Source organism: Brachionichthys hirsutus, chromosome 3 (assembly GCF_040956055.1).
Source record: "Brachionichthys hirsutus isolate HB-005 chromosome 3, CSIRO-AGI_Bhir_v1, whole genome shotgun sequence".
Taxonomy (NCBI): domain Eukaryota; kingdom Metazoa; phylum Chordata; class Actinopteri; order Lophiiformes; family Brachionichthyidae; genus Brachionichthys; species Brachionichthys hirsutus.
Genome location: NC_090899.1, coordinates 13,739,790 through 13,756,362, shown reverse-complemented (window position 1 = coordinate 13,756,362; position 16,573 = coordinate 13,739,790). Strand labels below are relative to the sequence as shown.

The following is a 16,573-nucleotide window of genomic DNA, read 5'->3' as shown; positions in this document are numbered from 1 at the left end:
AGCCCTTGTTACGTGACAACACAGCTCCCCTCTACTGATGCAGCAGCTCTCCTGATGCGCTTAGCACTGGCTGTGATGCTGCATGCTTCTCTCAAACATGCTAAATGCACATGTGCAATCCAATGCCTTTCTGTTTAGATGTTTAGCAATGTTATGTCGATGTGATATTTAGTTTATTTTCAATCATAGGTTTGAATGGTAAGAGCTGCATCTCTTCTAATTGTTTCAGATGGGAGTGAAACATCAGACATCACGGTTGTCATGCTGCGTTGTCTCAAAATTCAAGCCTCATTTCTTGTAAATCCAGTTTTTCGTATCACATAGATCAAAGTGTTTTATTTTTTCTCTTTCTCTACTAAATGGAACAAACAAATGAAAATGTAAACTTTTTTTTTCCACTCCCCAAATCGTCTGCTACTTTTGCTTTCATCAAATTTCATCAAAGACATCTTCATGTGATTTACATTTTTTAGACTTTCATCATTTCTGCTTACTTTTCAGAGAACAATTGCTGCCCAAAAAAAAAAAAAAATTTGAACTTTTTTAAAATGGTAATTCAATTTTGGCCATTTGCAGCAATAAAGTACTAAAGAATAATTATACTTTAAATCATCATTGTAACTCATCTAATAATATACATTGATATAACACAAATTTTCCACCAATGCAAAACTTTCATTTTAATAAATACAGTATATAAAATAGTGGGTCTAGTTATACTGTATTTATTACTCTGCTTATACCTGAGTTGGAGGGCTAGAATGTATTTTTGCATCAGTTAATTCTCTACCAGTTTTTATATCCATCTATAGATAAGAGGGATGAGTCTGATCCAGCAGAAGTCTCCGATAACATGCCTCATCGTCTCAGACACTGAGGACATACCATGTTCTGTAATGGATAGACCAGGCATGGGCAAACCCAGGCCCGGGGGCCATATGCGGCCCGTTGGTCTTTTTAATCCGGCCCGCCAAACTTGTCCAAATTGTATTATTAAATAAAATTGTATTATAATTAAAGCTCATTCATTTGACCTTTTCCCTGGAATGCTACCTGTAAAAGGCCAAATCCTTTAATGCAATAGCTTTCATGTGTCATTTATATTCGCTCACACAAATACTCCTTCCATCTGTTCTTGGTCCGGCCCCTCTGTCAAATATTAGAACCTATTGTGGCCCGCGAGTCAAAAAGTTTGCCCACCCCTGGGATAGACCATCCGCCATCGCTCAGCAGCAACAGAGCTGGGACAGTGGTGGCTGAAAGCCCCAGTGAGGCTCCTGGTCCTGGGGGGGGGGGGCACTCTGTCCTGCCCTTACATGGCTCTGGATGCTTGCTGTCAGTGTAACATCAGGCAGGCTTGTCTGGACAGCAGGTCTTGTCTCCATAGTTACCACAGGCTTATGTTTTCTGTATGTCTTAAACATGCTCAAAAAAACAGCTTGATGTACATTAGCATTCGTGAGCAGCTGCTCCGTTTGGGCTATACCTTAACAATGTTGTCACTTTACATGTTTTTTTTAAGAGCAGAAAAGCCACCACCTTGCATAAGATGCGCTTCTTTATCTAGTTAGGGTTGAGTTTGGGCCTTTGCAGAATGTTAGACGGGCAACACGAGTCAAGTTGAGAACCCCCTTCTTTGCTTTAATATGAGATGCGTCTTCACAAGCTGATGAAGTCTCGGCTGCAGCGGCGAAGGATAAGATGACGAAGTAAAAGAAGTGAAATTAAGTTGAGAAGTGCCATCTGTCACTGTCATGACTGGACTCACGATATGTTGAAATGACTTTTGAGAAAAGTGGTGCGGATAATCCTCCACTGTTTCCATTTATCCAGGTAGCTCTCCTGGTATTCCAGCCGAGACTGAGTTCACAGCGGGACTTGCGGTACAACCAACAGGAGAATGAAACAAAGGACAAATCACATGAATGAAAGCGACGAGACGGTCCCACTGCAGGGAGGCAAACCCCTGCTGGTGGACCTTGCTTGTCCCCTGTCCTGGCCTTAGCCCTCTGATCCTCATCCCAGTTGGCTTGGGGGGGGGGGGGGGGGGGGTTGGCTACAAAAGGAACGGTCCTGTCAAACTCTGGACGGATGAACAACCAAGCAGAAAAATTCAAGTGTTCTGTCAAAGAAGGGTTAGCACTGAAGATAAAAACAAAAAAAACGCTGATAGGTGCTGGTGGAGATGAAGGTCTGGACAGTGTCCATTTGCTCCTTGGTGGCCCAACAGCGCCTCATTAGATGGACGTGTGTAAGGCTGTCAGAGCAGGAATATTATACCACGGGGTCGTCAGCAAACTAATTGGGTAACAAAGACCGTTTCCAGTCGGCGTGCTGAGACTCTGATAAGAGAGTTCACGTCTAATGCATTTAGCGAGGGGCAAGTTCACCATCTTTATCTTATTTACTTAACTGGGTGTAAATATTGTTGGTCTTTAACGGTGGATTTAGTGAGACCCCATTTCTTTGAAGTGCACCCAAGGATCAAACTATCGAACGCAGCAGCAATATGTACACGACCACGTGGAATGAAACTCACAGATGCCTTCGCTGGGGGTTTGTTCGCCATTAGCACAAAGTCACGTTTGCTGTGCATGTCCTGCTCCTGCTTGTTTGCCAATATTAATTGTTGCACTGTGTTTATTGTAATTTTTAGCCTGAGATAAGGAGCTTTCTTTTCTGAATCAGATGAGAGAGTCTCCTGAAAAAAATCACGCAGAGTAGATGTTTCTAATGCTTCATGAAATTTAGTCCACCGGAGAAGAGAGGGGAGTTCAAAAGAATATTAAAAGTCAATAGCTAAAGGGGGGGCACGGAGGTTTATCTAAAGTCAGGGGCTTTATTCAAGCATCATGCCTTCTATTTTATTGTCGGTTTTTATTTACTGCCTCCGACGGATCCCAGTTTGCCAACTTTGGCTATGAGCAGGGATTTGTTGTGACCCCATTGACTGATTGACTCTCGAGTTCCCTTTCTTCCTCTTTGAAGAAATTCCCAATCCACATGTTTAATCCCGGCAGGAAGAAAAAAGAGTGGATCTGTCCAGAGAATACGCCACCTGCCACCTTGACCCTAAGGGGCCACGGTAATATCCATACAGGTGAACATTACTGGCTCTGGGTCCGCTATTGTGTTCCCTCACACAGCTCTTCGTTGCTCGGGGAGCCAGCCCTAACTTACATGCAAAAGATCAAACAAGTCCTTCCCAATTGAATTGAAATGGGGAAATTTTGAGTAATTCAAACCGGGAGGAGTGAAGCGACAGGGCTGTTCTGTCCCCTGACCCAAAGCCAAACACAAGAAGTAGACGAGTGCATACGGGCAATCTACCTCCAAGACACGATTAAGTCGTGGAGTACGGGCATTACGAATTCCGCTTTCTCTTGTTTACAACTTCAAATAGTTCTCGGGACACATGCGTGTACTCGTGAAGTTGAATTAAACATTCTCCATTACAAAGAAAGTTGGGCGCATTGTTGGATGTCGCTGAGGGGCTGGAAAGGAAGTGAAGATTATTCATATGGAAGTGGGTTTTTTTGTGCTTGAATCAGAAAAGAGTGGTGTGGGTGATGTACAAATATTCAAGGAAGGAAAAGGGAGGAGATAAGAGGAGGGAAGAGGAGGAAGGAAATAAAATGGCATAATAATCGATAGGAAAGGGAAAGCGGTTGCTTGTCTTTAGGGCAGGTACAGCTTACACTAAACCAGAGTTGGAGCAACTCAATGCGCCTAAAGTTATTGAAGAATGGGGGTATGGAGGAGTAGCCCTCCCTCTAAAGCCTCACTCTTTTCTCCTCTCCACATGATTTAGTGAGATGCACATTCACTTAAAAAAAAATGGCACCCTAATATATAAATATAATCTAATAATGTAAGGTATCAATAAATAAGACCACACTCCTGAAACAACAGCCAATCGCTCAATCGCTGACCGGATTTGAACTGGAACACACAGTCGCCGTGCAATGACACCGATCGCCAGTATAACTGTGGCCACTGTGAGCATTTCAATGGGGTGAAATAAGTAATAGCTAATGCAGCACATGAACTTTGATGCTTACAGCCCAGTCAGCAGGATAAAAGGTGATTTAAATGAGAAAATATTTATTCCCCGTAGCGCCGCCATGATAGCGGCAGCCAAATAAAAGCACATGCGCACAGTGATGGGTGTCCCTTTAAAGATTCCGGGAACAGCGGCGGCGCTCTAAATTTAATCGATTTTAAAATGAAAAGTCAATTTAACAAAGTTGAAAAGAGAAAGATGGGCTAAGGGGAGGAGAAAAAAGCATTCTCTTGCACTCAAGCAGTAAACTAACCGCCGCACCGAGCAGGCAGAGATTTCGGCTGAATTATCTCCCACCTCACATTTGCTCTTAGGCAAGCAGTTTAAAAGCCAAGCGATTGAGCCAGTGATCCAATTTGAAATGCAGAAATGATTAGAGCAGCTTGCCTCATTTCATATCGAAATTCTCTGATTTATGACAGGGCACCAGCCAAGATCTATCTCTAAAGGGAATTAGTGAGCAATTCCTGCATATTTCTGTTATTTAGTCTCCCAATAGCAGATGCTATAGCCTTAGAGGGAGGGGGAGAAAGGGTGGGGGGGAGAAATGAAGGCGATATGTAGGTATCTTTTCATTTCAGCAGATCTAGCCGTAGTCATTTAGAGGAGGAGACGACGACACAAAAGCTGACTTGAGAAATGAAGGCATTTCCGGGAAAATATGCAGCACCTAACTACGACTCCGCACTGGTTTTCCAAGCATGGCTACTAATGTGAGGACACAGACGTGCGACGTTGGCTCTGGCCGTTTTATTCAACAAAAAGACCCTCGCAGCCCAGCCATCCTTGAGGCTAAGAAAATATTAATACGCGGCGCGATAACGAGGGCTAGAGGAAAATCTCCCTTAATGAAATTTCCAGTTGACCACATGCAATTTGTTTCATCGCAGTGAACAACTAATTGCAAAGGACGTTATCAAGGTGTGAGTGTGCTGCCTGCTGTAAACTGACTGGTAGAACAGGTACAAATCCGTTATCCTCATTCCCATGTTAGAAACAGAGAACATATAAACTTGACTTAACCTGCATGTACATAAGCTTTTTTTTGTTGTTGTTGTTATTGTTGTTGCTTTTATAGTCCTGGTATCACCTGCAAAGAACATTGCAAATTTGGGATGCTAAAAGAGGGTCAAATGCGAGAAAATTAAACGTGTTTATCACCAATTCATGTTGAAAAGAAAATGTTCTAATGGAAAATGAAAAGAAAATCAAAAACTATTGATGCCATTATTTGCTTTTCCACTAATGTTTTTCTTTCAAAATGGCACTCCTTCGTACTGAGTGGGTGTTGAAAGCGGGATGGATGAATGTCTTGAGATATTCAGACGTGCCGGTTTTGATCTCTCAGTTGTCTAAATCCTGCAGCTGTGGGATCCAGACGGATGCAGTGCCAGTCAGTGACCTTGGTGAGGGGAGGGGGGGGGGGGTAAAAATAAAAAAAGAAATACGGTGTGGAAAATAATCATTCCCACCAAGGTTTGTATCGATTTCACCTGCCCTGACCATGAAGTGGGTTAAGGATAGCCAGTGGTGGTGAAATGGTCAGTGGTGATATCATTAGCTTGTTGTTTACACGGGGAAGCAGAGAGTCAGAAGACGGCTGAGTGTCACAAGCCACTTTCTTCTTCACCTCCTTCAGCTGATCAGAGGATCATGGTATCAAGGAGGGATTAGTAGCGACTTGGGATTTGTGTGATTGGTTAATTTATTGCGGTGATGGCAGGTCTTTCATCTATGGCAACATTTAATCAGCGCAGCCACAGAGGCTATTACAGGTTAGCTCGTTTCTGGAGTCAGTCCGGCTGTGCCATCAGCTCTATCACAATTCCCCTGAAATTTCCAAATTATCTGGAACAGGCTTTAGCTTCTCAGTAATAAAAATTAGAACAGATTCCTGATAGAAGCTTTTGCTCACACAGGGCCAATTATAAATAGTACAGCCTTTGCCTTGGAAGAGGGGAGGGGAGAAATCCAACTCTGAGAGATGGGCGCGGAACTTATCGTTCAGCCCCTGCTCCACTCTGATCCAAATCCGTGTGGCTGAAAATTTATATTAGATTTTATCAACAGAGGTCTAAGTCTAGAAAAAAATCAATGAAGGTTATCTTTTATGTTGCAGCAACTTGTGGAAATATTGATTTTCATTTTATAGCGAATTTGGAGCATCAGTTTGTAATCACTTCCTCGCTGACTACACTGTTTTGGTCACTGTATCTCTTACACGAAGAACGGTAACGGAGCTCAGAGGGAAAAAATAGAAATAGAGTATTGAAACCACTGGAGTGAAGGCAGAGGGAGGATAAAGCGTAACACACTACACGGACAGGAAGGGGCTTTTACAGGCTCTGACAGCGATGATAGGCTGTAATCTGATATTAAATACTTTATCTCTAAATGAAACAAATATTTCATAGTTGTGAAATATCTATGGTTTTTTATTATTAAAAAAAATACGAAGCATAGCATTAAACATAAAGAATAAATTATCTTCGTGCATTTTAAACATCAATAATAATTGAAATAAAACAGACTATTATTGAAGATTAGCCAGACTTCTTAGCACCGATATATATCCAATAGGGAGGTTGGCATATTTGACCAAAACTATTACTCGACTGTTTTGGGCAGCGGCAACCTTCTATGCATCCCATCATGCTTTGTGTTAGGGACAGTAGGGCGGCTGGTTTCTGTAAATCCAGTTCATCGTGTGCTCCCTCGCTCCGGGCAAATCAAAATGTTCTGCCTGTCAATCTGCATTTCTCCTGGCCTTGGCCACTTAGGCCAGCTGATCCGCTTGTACAAATGTTTTCATTTGCATTTGCAGGCGCTCCTCCCTGCAGTGACGCCACGGCGTCTTAATCCTAAATATGTTGTGTGCAGTTGCTTTCCGCCATTGCTTTGTCTTGGTGAAGGCTGGTACATGCTGCATGCCTAAAAAGCACATGAGCCACTATTGTCACAATAGATGCATTATGTAAATCTGAGGCAAGGCAAGGCGCAGTTATGGGTTGCTGCTGCTTTGTTTCCAACAAAAAGGGAGCAAACAAATTAGAAGCAATTAACAATTAATTTCAAATAACACAAAATACACATATTGGAATTTTAAAAGTTTCTCTCACAGTGACAATTGAAGAATTATTGATTATTGATTAGATTGTGCTGCTTCCGAGCGTATTCCCATACTAGTATCGGGGGGGAGGACGTCTGTTTAATGTAGTATCTTGTCTCTGTTGGCTACATTAAGAGCAGCTGGAATATCATGAATTCCCAGGGGCTCGGAGGTACGGCAGAGCTGCTGAATAAGAGATGGCTCCAGTCTGGAGATCTAAGGAAGGGTTAATCTGATTCCCATTTCAGATAGTCGTCCTAGCAACAATCGCCGACGGTCTGCTCTGCTCCTTTGACAGGGGTGTGAGATTTTCACGTTAGCCAGAAAGAACACTTTATTGTGAAGCTAATTTGAAATGAGAACTGGAGGATGACTGAAATTACAGAGGTCTTCTCTGCCTCATCTGCTGCCAGGACGGGAAAAGGAGATGCCAGGAGACGGCATCAGAATATCAACGGACACAATTTACTGCTTGCTTTTGATCAGTTTGGCAGTTTAGTTTGCCAATCTATATATTATCTCGCTCTATATATATTATATATATAGTTACAACAGTCACAATATATATTATGAGCACTGTATTTGTTTAAGTTGCTTTTTTCAGTTTTTTAATTTGCAGACAAAATCCTAACAGATTTATATCGTTCTCTCTGAGATGTGCTTACCATTGGTAAATAATGCCCCCTGCAAAAAAATAAAAATCCGTTTTTCCTCCAGCCTCAGACTAGATGCCGTTCATAGAAAGAGATATGCCGAGTGGGGGGAGGAAGAAGAGGAGGAGGAAGAGGAGGGGGCAGGCAGACAGGCACAGTGCCGGAGCACAGCGCTCATCTCTTGTGCATATCTGTGCCAATTCAGACCTTTAACATGCTCAAGTGACATTTGCATTTATCCTTGAAGGTTGTTGCCATTTACGGAGGAGAAATAAAGCACCGGAGAGAACTAGTGTTTCTCCGTTGCATTAGGCAGAAGGACAGCGTCCCGTCGCCTCCTGCCTCTGATGGAAAAAGGAATGGAGTGTCGAGATTGCACCTCAACCCATTTTCTCTCAGCTAAACTATTTCTGTAACATCCTAATGAAGGAGGGCCCAGAGGTTCAAAAGTAATGGCCTTGAAATACTGACATTTTGCCTTTGAGTAATAAGATACAGTGCCCGGTTGCCTGAGACGATACTTCTAACCCCCGCCCCCCCCGCCCCCAACACACATTCAGCACCACCAACACACCTTTTAGCAAAAAGCGAAAGAGAACAATCACCAAAATAGAATAAAAGAGAATAGAAAATCATGACAGGTTGAAATGGAGCGAGAAAATCGAGCGACACTTCACACGTTTATGCTCTATCTCCCCTTTTTCTTTTTTTCCTTTCCAAGGAATAAAACTCCACGCTTGACCTCTGACCAAGAAGAAAAATGACCTTACACATTCAGAATAATTTTTCCGGCATATTATAACAACTCTAACCTCAATCGCCCTTTGAAATGGGTACTGATTCTTTAAATTCCTCCCTGCTTGTTTCAGGAAATAGTGAGATCCAGGCGATAGCGAGGTACAATGTGCCCAAAGTTCACCGCTGAACACTCGCTTCCTTCTCTCTGAAAGTCACAGGCCTTTTTTTCTCCCCCCCCCCGTTTTTCTTTCTTTCTTTTTCCATAATTCCCAGACACCTTAGATGTTCTGCTTAATCTGATCTGAATCACCGGCTCCAATCCTGGATGATCATCATTTTGATACAATGCAGGCTCTTACACCTATTTGTCGCCACTCCAACCTCTGCACAACCTTTGTCTGTAGACCACAGCGCACGCACACACACACACACACACACACACACACACACACAAACGCACATATAAGCACATAAAGCCTGCCCTGCTTCTGGAATCTTCACAGCAATGTTAAAAGTGGATTAGGGTGGACTTGGACTGCATGCTGCATAGTTTTTTGCAGAAGAGCATAACTCGGTGGATATTAATGTTTCTTTAATCACCAAAATAAGCGAATGATTAGTGTTTGTTATCTGTCCCCGACCAGAAGACGAAGAGCACAGTCCCGGTGGTGCTGAGCGCCGGCCCCAGGTGGCTGCTGGATGTGACTTGGCAGGGAGCAGAAGACAACAAAAACAACTGCGTGGTGTACAGCAAAGGTAAGCATGCAGCGCCGGCATCCTGTTATCTCTCCACGGAAGCAACACACCACGCCACGGCGCCGCCGCAAAGACAATCCTCCATCCTCTCCACTCCTCTGGCTCTCTTTCTCTCCATCTGTCTTTCTCTGAATTGTTCTCCTTTCTTTCTTGCTCTCCTTCTGAAAGTCACAAACGTGCACAAATAACCTTTTGTGTGCGGCTACAAGGTCATGTGAAGAGGCGCACCCCTCCTACAGAGTATCCGTTTTACTGCAAAGATCCTTTATATCACTGAAACTCTGATTGGAACCTGAGAAACATCACTTGACACATAAAGTTAATGGTCTTTAGATTTCAGAAGGTAATTAATGCCCCCCTTTCCCCCTTTTTTATATTGAATGACTCCCTATCTCAGTGCAGAGATTGGTTGGCTTTGGTTTTGGTTCATTTGTTCTCTCACTAATTCATTCTAGCTTTAGCCGTTTATCTCTAATAAATCATGCGGCTCCCACACGAAACGGATCCACGTAACAACGTGAAAAGAAGCACAACATATCTGTCCCTGTGGCACATTCAGCTTTCACCCTCAAAATCATAAGAAAGACTCAAATTATGTCCTGTCATTGAGACAAAGTCATCAATCTGCTGCATTGTGTCCAAGAAAGCCCTCATTAAAGCAGCCCAACATGGATCTGCAGAGCGCAGGCTTTGTTGCGGGACGTATGAGAGGACGCTTAAAGTGTATACAGTCCTGACACTCCAGTCTGCAGCTTCGCTCCTCATGAAAGCGCGAGGCTTCTGCAGCTATAATTGGGTCGTGATGGGTGTTAACCAGCCAGACACGGCAAAATAAATACGTAAATAAAGATTTGTCTAGGATTCTAAAGGGTGAAGGAAAGGGGTTTTCATTTATCACTTTTCAAAAAAATGATTACCCCCCGTGACAATAGCCCCTAAAGCTGAAATGGAGCTCCTTCTCCCTCAAAGTGAATAAGTGACAGGAGTGGGATTTGCAACCCGGATTTTTACTCTCCCAATTCTCATCGACTAATCACTAGACTGCACTGGGGAGTTATCCTCTTAACCGGCTACTTAACTTTGTGGTCTTTATCACCAAATCATTAAAGTTTTGATAAGCTGTTAAAGAAGATTATGCACTTCTTTAAAATCTTCTAATCTTTGTTGCTCAGAGACTGAATGTATAAAACAAACCCCCCCAAAAAAGGGGCAATTACAGGATTTCTTTTTTCATTTTTTAAGTCTAAAGAAGTTCTTCCTCCTCCCTTCATGCATGCATGTCCTCCGGATAGCATCGCATGCAGGAGCAGCAGCATCACCTCAGCTGCCCTTGTTCGAGGCCCTTTGTTTGTCACTTCCAGTTTGACCTTATTAAATTAAACACAATAACATCTCCAAATTGTCCTCTTGTGAGAGTTGCTCTGTGTTGTATAAGTTCATTACAGTAAATCCTCCTCAAGGATCCTCGCACGCTTGCCAGGCGATGATGAATGATAATAGCGAGAGAGTCGGAACACAAAGAATTAATTTAAATCTCGGAGCGGGAGTTTAACGTCGCCTGTCACCTCGTGGCTGTCGTATCTGAGACATCACTAAGCTGACAAAACAGCACAAAACTTATCTGATATCCTTTAATCCTCTCCGTTCTTCTGTAGTTTTTGCAGGCAATTAATTTAATTTCACATCGCAAAAAAAACAACCAGTTCTACTTTTCGCATCATGACATTGCTTCGCTTTGAAAAAATGTGATGGGACTGTGATAGCACGATGGCTACACAACTGTAGACTTGAACAGTTTTGTAACAACTTGGCCACAAAGCTTTGGATAAATTGGTTGGGTTTTCTCAGCCCTCTATCCAAAATTGTTCTGCATTTTACTGCTGGTGATTTTTTTCTTTTTTTTTTTACTTGGAGGACTGGGAGTAAGTTCAGAAAGTGGAAGAGTGTTTGATGCCATTCAGCCGTCGGACCCTCGCTTCTAGACGGACTTGATTTATGCCGCTCATTCTTCCTCATCGCCCCCTTTTAAATATTCCAATCTGCATGTGTGGGCACCCTCTGGAGGTGACATTGAAATTGAATGTCAGTGTGCGAGAAATATCAAATCTTTGTCGAAATTCAATTTCGAGTCCGGTCTGTTTTGAAGCGGGGGGCTGGAAGCCGGTGTCGAGCCGACACCGGATCAACTTAAAGGAAGAAGACTCCAACGGGTACTTTCCTCCCACCTGGAAATGCTCAGATTGTTTCTATCTGCACCCCTGTGCTGTTTCCCTCCGGAGGATGCTTCATTGCTCCCTGAGGCGCATTACTTATGGAAAACAGTGAATATCTCAATGCACAGTATATGCTTGCCAAAGTGTGCGTTGACTCATGTTTCAGCGGTCACAGATTTCTTTGAGGCTGCCTGAGAAGATAGGAGCAGTTGACGTTGGATGTTTGCCAGTGTGAATCTATGGCGGCGTATCTCTGAGTGCGGGCTGCTGATTGGTCTGAGTGGCTGCAGCTCACGGTCGGGCGTCCCGTCCTGTGATTTCTGCATTACGTTTTTCACCAGCGCTCATCCTGAGACTTCGGGAAGTTGGTGGAATAGGTGGGAAGTGGAGAGAGGACTGCATTCAGCAAATGTGATTCCTCTGAGGGTTTTATTCCAGCAGGGTGTTATGTATAATACATGCAGTGGAGTTTGTAACGAGCAGCACGGCGGTGTAGTCGGGCCCCTCACGGGTGGCCCCTGGTCATCAGCACAGGAGGGCTTTTCTTATTTTATTTTATTTTTTTGCTGCTTAATTTTATGTCATAAAATTGCTATTGCCAGCGAAACTGTCATCACTATTTGTCCTCTCTTTTCCTGCCTGTAAAATCTTATCCAGAAGAAGAGCAAGACATGAACATGTATCCATTCAAACAGTTGGAAGTCAAAGATCAGGTGCATTTAAATGTTTCAAATTAGCATTCATACTGCAATTTCATAAATATCAATTCTTTTTTGAATCCTGTTCTTGAAATGAGGAGCTGCAAGAGCCTGAAGTGGAAGTGGGAAAACGGCAATATCTGTTTTTCCCAGGCTGTCGGCATGGCCTTGTTTGTTTTACATTAAACTCCCAGGAAGAGCCTTAGTAGCCAGCCATTACTAAAATGCTCAAGTCTACTACTGCGTTAACTCATTATCGAGAAATCCACCTGGAACTCCCACAATGCTCTCCTCCACAGTCGGACAGTTTCTTTGAACCGCTAAAGTTATAGAAACAGGCTGGAAGTCTGCAGAGTAATTATGTGTTACCGTAACACTGGAGACCGAGGAGAGAGAGAGAGAGCGAGAGAGCATGACAGACAGCGACCGGGGAGGGAGATAGAAACCAGTGGAGAATTCTCTGTACAGATAAACAACAGATTGATAAACAATACAGCTGGTAAGAAGGAGGGATTTTGACAGGGAGAAGAAATGGAGCCCCGTTTTGATGTATTTACTTTGTGTGAGAAATGTTGGTTCTGTTCAAATACTGCATGAGAGCGGATGCGACCACGTCCAGCAATGTTTAAAGAGTCGTTCTGGTGTTAATCTGCATTGGAGCTCATTTGATCCCGCAGGAGGAGGCATTATATAAAATAAATGAAAAATAAATATGCATTTCAGGTTATTTCAAAATAGGATCAATACTTTCAGAAAACAGCTGGATATTATATATATTTTTATGTGACTCAAACAGGAGCAAATTGCACATGTGTTGGTATCAATTGTCAGCAGTGGTTTAATGTACATGTAGTGTGAACAGCAGTTGAATGGGGTGAACAATAAACTCGTATTAATTAATGTAAAGGAGCATTCCATGTGTTTTTAAGTCTTTGACGGGGATGGAGTCCTGTGCAGCAGAAGAATGAAAACACACATTCGTGGTTTATTCTTTTTTTTTTTTTATTGACAACCATTGATTATAGTTGCACATTAAATGAATCATTGATTAAAATGTGGGTTTTTTTTAGTTATAAGGGAAGTTCTCTCCGTCTCTTTTCTGAAATAAGCTTCCTTCTCAGTGTGATCCCTCCTTGTGCGTCGCTTTTTGTTACCTGATATCTGTACCCACTGAAACTATACCCACTCAGTGTGACCACATTATTCAGAGGTGACCTAAACTTTTCAACTGTAAGCCCCTTAATCCAGACCACATTCAGATACAGCATGTCCAATAAGTCTCCAGAGCCACTCGGCCCATTGTTCATACAGAAATTGACCAATGTAACTAGGCCGTTTTACATAAGCCCAGACTGGGCCGAATTAGCTTGCTCGCTGTGTCTTTTGTATTTTTTTATATTCTCTAAATCCTCACCATCAGATCCATCTTTATGCCCCAATTTGCTCACTTCTGTGAACCTCTGAGGCAGAAGGTGAGCCAGCACAACCTGACTCTTCAAACCCAGCCTGGAAATGTTCTGCCAAAGACACGTCAAGTTGTCTTTATTTCCTCAAACATGCACCCTTTCCTGCTCCTCTCCCTGGCGGCATGAGGCATTGAACGTCACGTGGAGAGCGCTCTAACGGTTCAAATGTAAATGTTCATTTCAGTCCTTTTTCTTTTAATATGACTGTGGCCAATAGAAGGTGCGGGGGTTATTATCTCTCGTCTGGCGACACGGGGAAATAGTGCGGCTGAATAATAACTAAACAACGGGCACAATGTAAAAATTTCATTATCAGCGCATTAAAACAAAATTGCGCCCTAAAGGAATCCCCACCATAGCTGCGAGCAAACGACTAATCATGTTTAATTAAAAGACAACAGATCAACAGAATCGTTTTCATTAGGAAATTATTAATGATTCCACTGCAGCAATAATTGATTGCACTGAGCCACCCGATAACTCTGTGAGGTCAGGCTGGAGAGGAGTGACTCGGCTCAGGCGTTTGGCAGCTGTAGAACAAAATGTCTCGTAGCTGAAGCTTCCACATTAGCAGCCGAGGATAAGTTGTAAAGCTGGCTTTATGGAGAAGAGAGAGACGGAGGAGGAGAGTGTCTGGTGAGTTAAGGACAGCAAAATCCACATCATATGCCCATCTTGTAGGACTTAACCATCCCACACATGTATTTAGGAGCGCAGGGATTCATGCACATGCACATGCACACACACACACTCACACACACAACACAACACAAGCTTGTATTATTTTTTCTGCATCTCTTCGTGCAAACATATTCAAGAGGACATTTTCTCTCTCAAGTTTTTTCTCTCTGTCTCACTCAGACATATTTAGACTACATGCTCTCTCACACACACTCACACACACACACACACGCTGCTGAATCCAGAGCCATGTGAACTACGTCAGCTCCAGACGCTTCCTCCGACAGCCTTTTATGTGCATTGTTCTCCCGCCGTGCCGGCAGCCCCTCGGTGCTAGACTATACCAGAGCCCACCAGACGCCACATTCTGCCACAGCGCCCAAATTCGCCGCAAACACACACACGTGCGCGCAGACCCAACACTATTATTGAACATTTGCATAATGGCTGCTGACACATACTTGTCCATCTGCATTCGGCTTAGACTAAGCCTCAAGACAAAAACAACAAAACGGGGTGAAAATGAAAAAGACGTGATGGACACTGATGAGGGACAAGAGTGGTCTCTTCGTATTTCCAACATGTATAGATTTTGCAGCCCTGGGCCTGCATGCACATTTTAATATGTGCTTGTGATTAGTGTGTGGTATTTTGAGAGTAGCCAGTCGTCCTTGTATCAGTGCCATGGAGGGTGTCAGGCTAATGAGCATGGGCTGTCCTTAGAGCAGGAGGGTTTGGGCTGTGCCATTCACTCTGCATATTTAAATGCCTTGTAGAGCTTAAGTAGGCCCACTTTTCCATGTCAGGGCAGTGTTCAATCCTGCTGCGACCATTAATTATGATACCATTGTGCTCCAGTGTGGCTAATAAGAGTGATGTATTGCACCCTCGTGGCATTATAATCATCTGAGTGAAGTACCTGGACTATGCTGTGCTCGCTTTAAGCACCAGGTTAAAAAAAAACACAGTGAGTGAATAGAAAGCTTCTTCCCTCCTTTTAGTCTCCGTCGCCGGGTAATGCCTTTACATATCAGCGTACTGCAGATTTAACGCCTCTATAATTGTAGAATCAATGATGATAAATGCTCTGGTATTGATCATGCATGTAGGCTGTTTGTGTGCCTGGTAGCCAAGACACACCTGCATGCCAAGAGGGCAGGTGACGGTCACAATCACTATGAGAATAAAATTGCATAGAACTCTAACAGTGACTGACGTCATGTACGTTGTCACTGTTGAGCACGAATGCAGACAAGGTATAGGAGAAAGACAAAAGAAAAAGAAGAAAGAAAGAAAAAAAAAGACACACCTGTATGCAGTCGATTGATCTTAAAATAGTGAGACTGCACCGGTTTCAGAAGCAGATATGAGTCATTGTTTTTTTATGTTAGGCAGCATGGTGGCACAGTGGTTAGCACCGTCGCCTCACAGCAAGAAGGTCGCAGGTTCTTTTGGTTTTCTGTGTTCTTCCCGTGTCTGCGTGGGTTCTCTCCGGGTTCTCCGGCTTCCTCCCACCAACAAGGACACGCAACTTAGGTCCAGGTTCTTATTGCAAAAGAGAATTCATTCTCAATTGACTTACCTGGTTAAATAAAGGTTAAATAAAAATGTCTTCATGTTTTAATCCCTGCATTTGCTTGCTCCCTATCTGCACTGTAAAGGAACGCTATATGAGTTGTCTGCATTGCTTTTGCAGAGTCTTTGAACCCAGAACTAGTTAAGCGGATATTGAGGCGCTGCTTCTTAATATTTGGAGCGTGTCCTCTCTTTACTCTGTTCAGTACAGATGGGGAAGAGAGATCATATTTCATTACATTAATCACCGTGACTAAATTTGATTATATGTACTTTATATTTCCCTTCTCATCGTTTGTCCCCCAATGGCATAATCAATGACCATTTTTATATTCATTGAAAAAGTCCGTGGATATGAAGAATTGCTTCTCAGATGGGATTTTTTTTTTTTAATCTACAGCAGGATCATGAGCCAGTAATTAAAGAGTCCATACTGTGCATGACTCTAAAAGCCCTTAGCCTGCTTTTAGGACAGAATATGATGCAGCCCCTCCTGCTCCTATCTCTGCCGTGGTAAGTAGGCGTGAAAACCATTGTCAGTATGCTTCAAGATGAAGCCTGTTGGATGCCATTGGTCAGAGCCAGCCCCCCCCCCCCACACACACACACACACACACACAC

The 16,573-nt window shown here is 43.1% G+C and overlaps 1 protein-coding gene across 1 annotated transcript in view; it reads left to right on the top strand.

Annotated features, from left to right (window-relative positions):
- The window catches only part of zfpm2a (zinc finger protein, FOG family member 2a), a 141,741-nt gene that overhangs the window by 93,446 nt on the left and 31,722 nt on the right, over nt 1–16,573 (top strand). Inside the window, exon 6 of the mRNA XM_068760519.1 lies at nt 9,208–9,319. Within this exon, the coding sequence (XP_068616620.1) occupies nt 9,208–9,319 (112 nt within the window). The remainder of the gene's footprint in view (nt 1–9,207; nt 9,320–16,573) is intronic.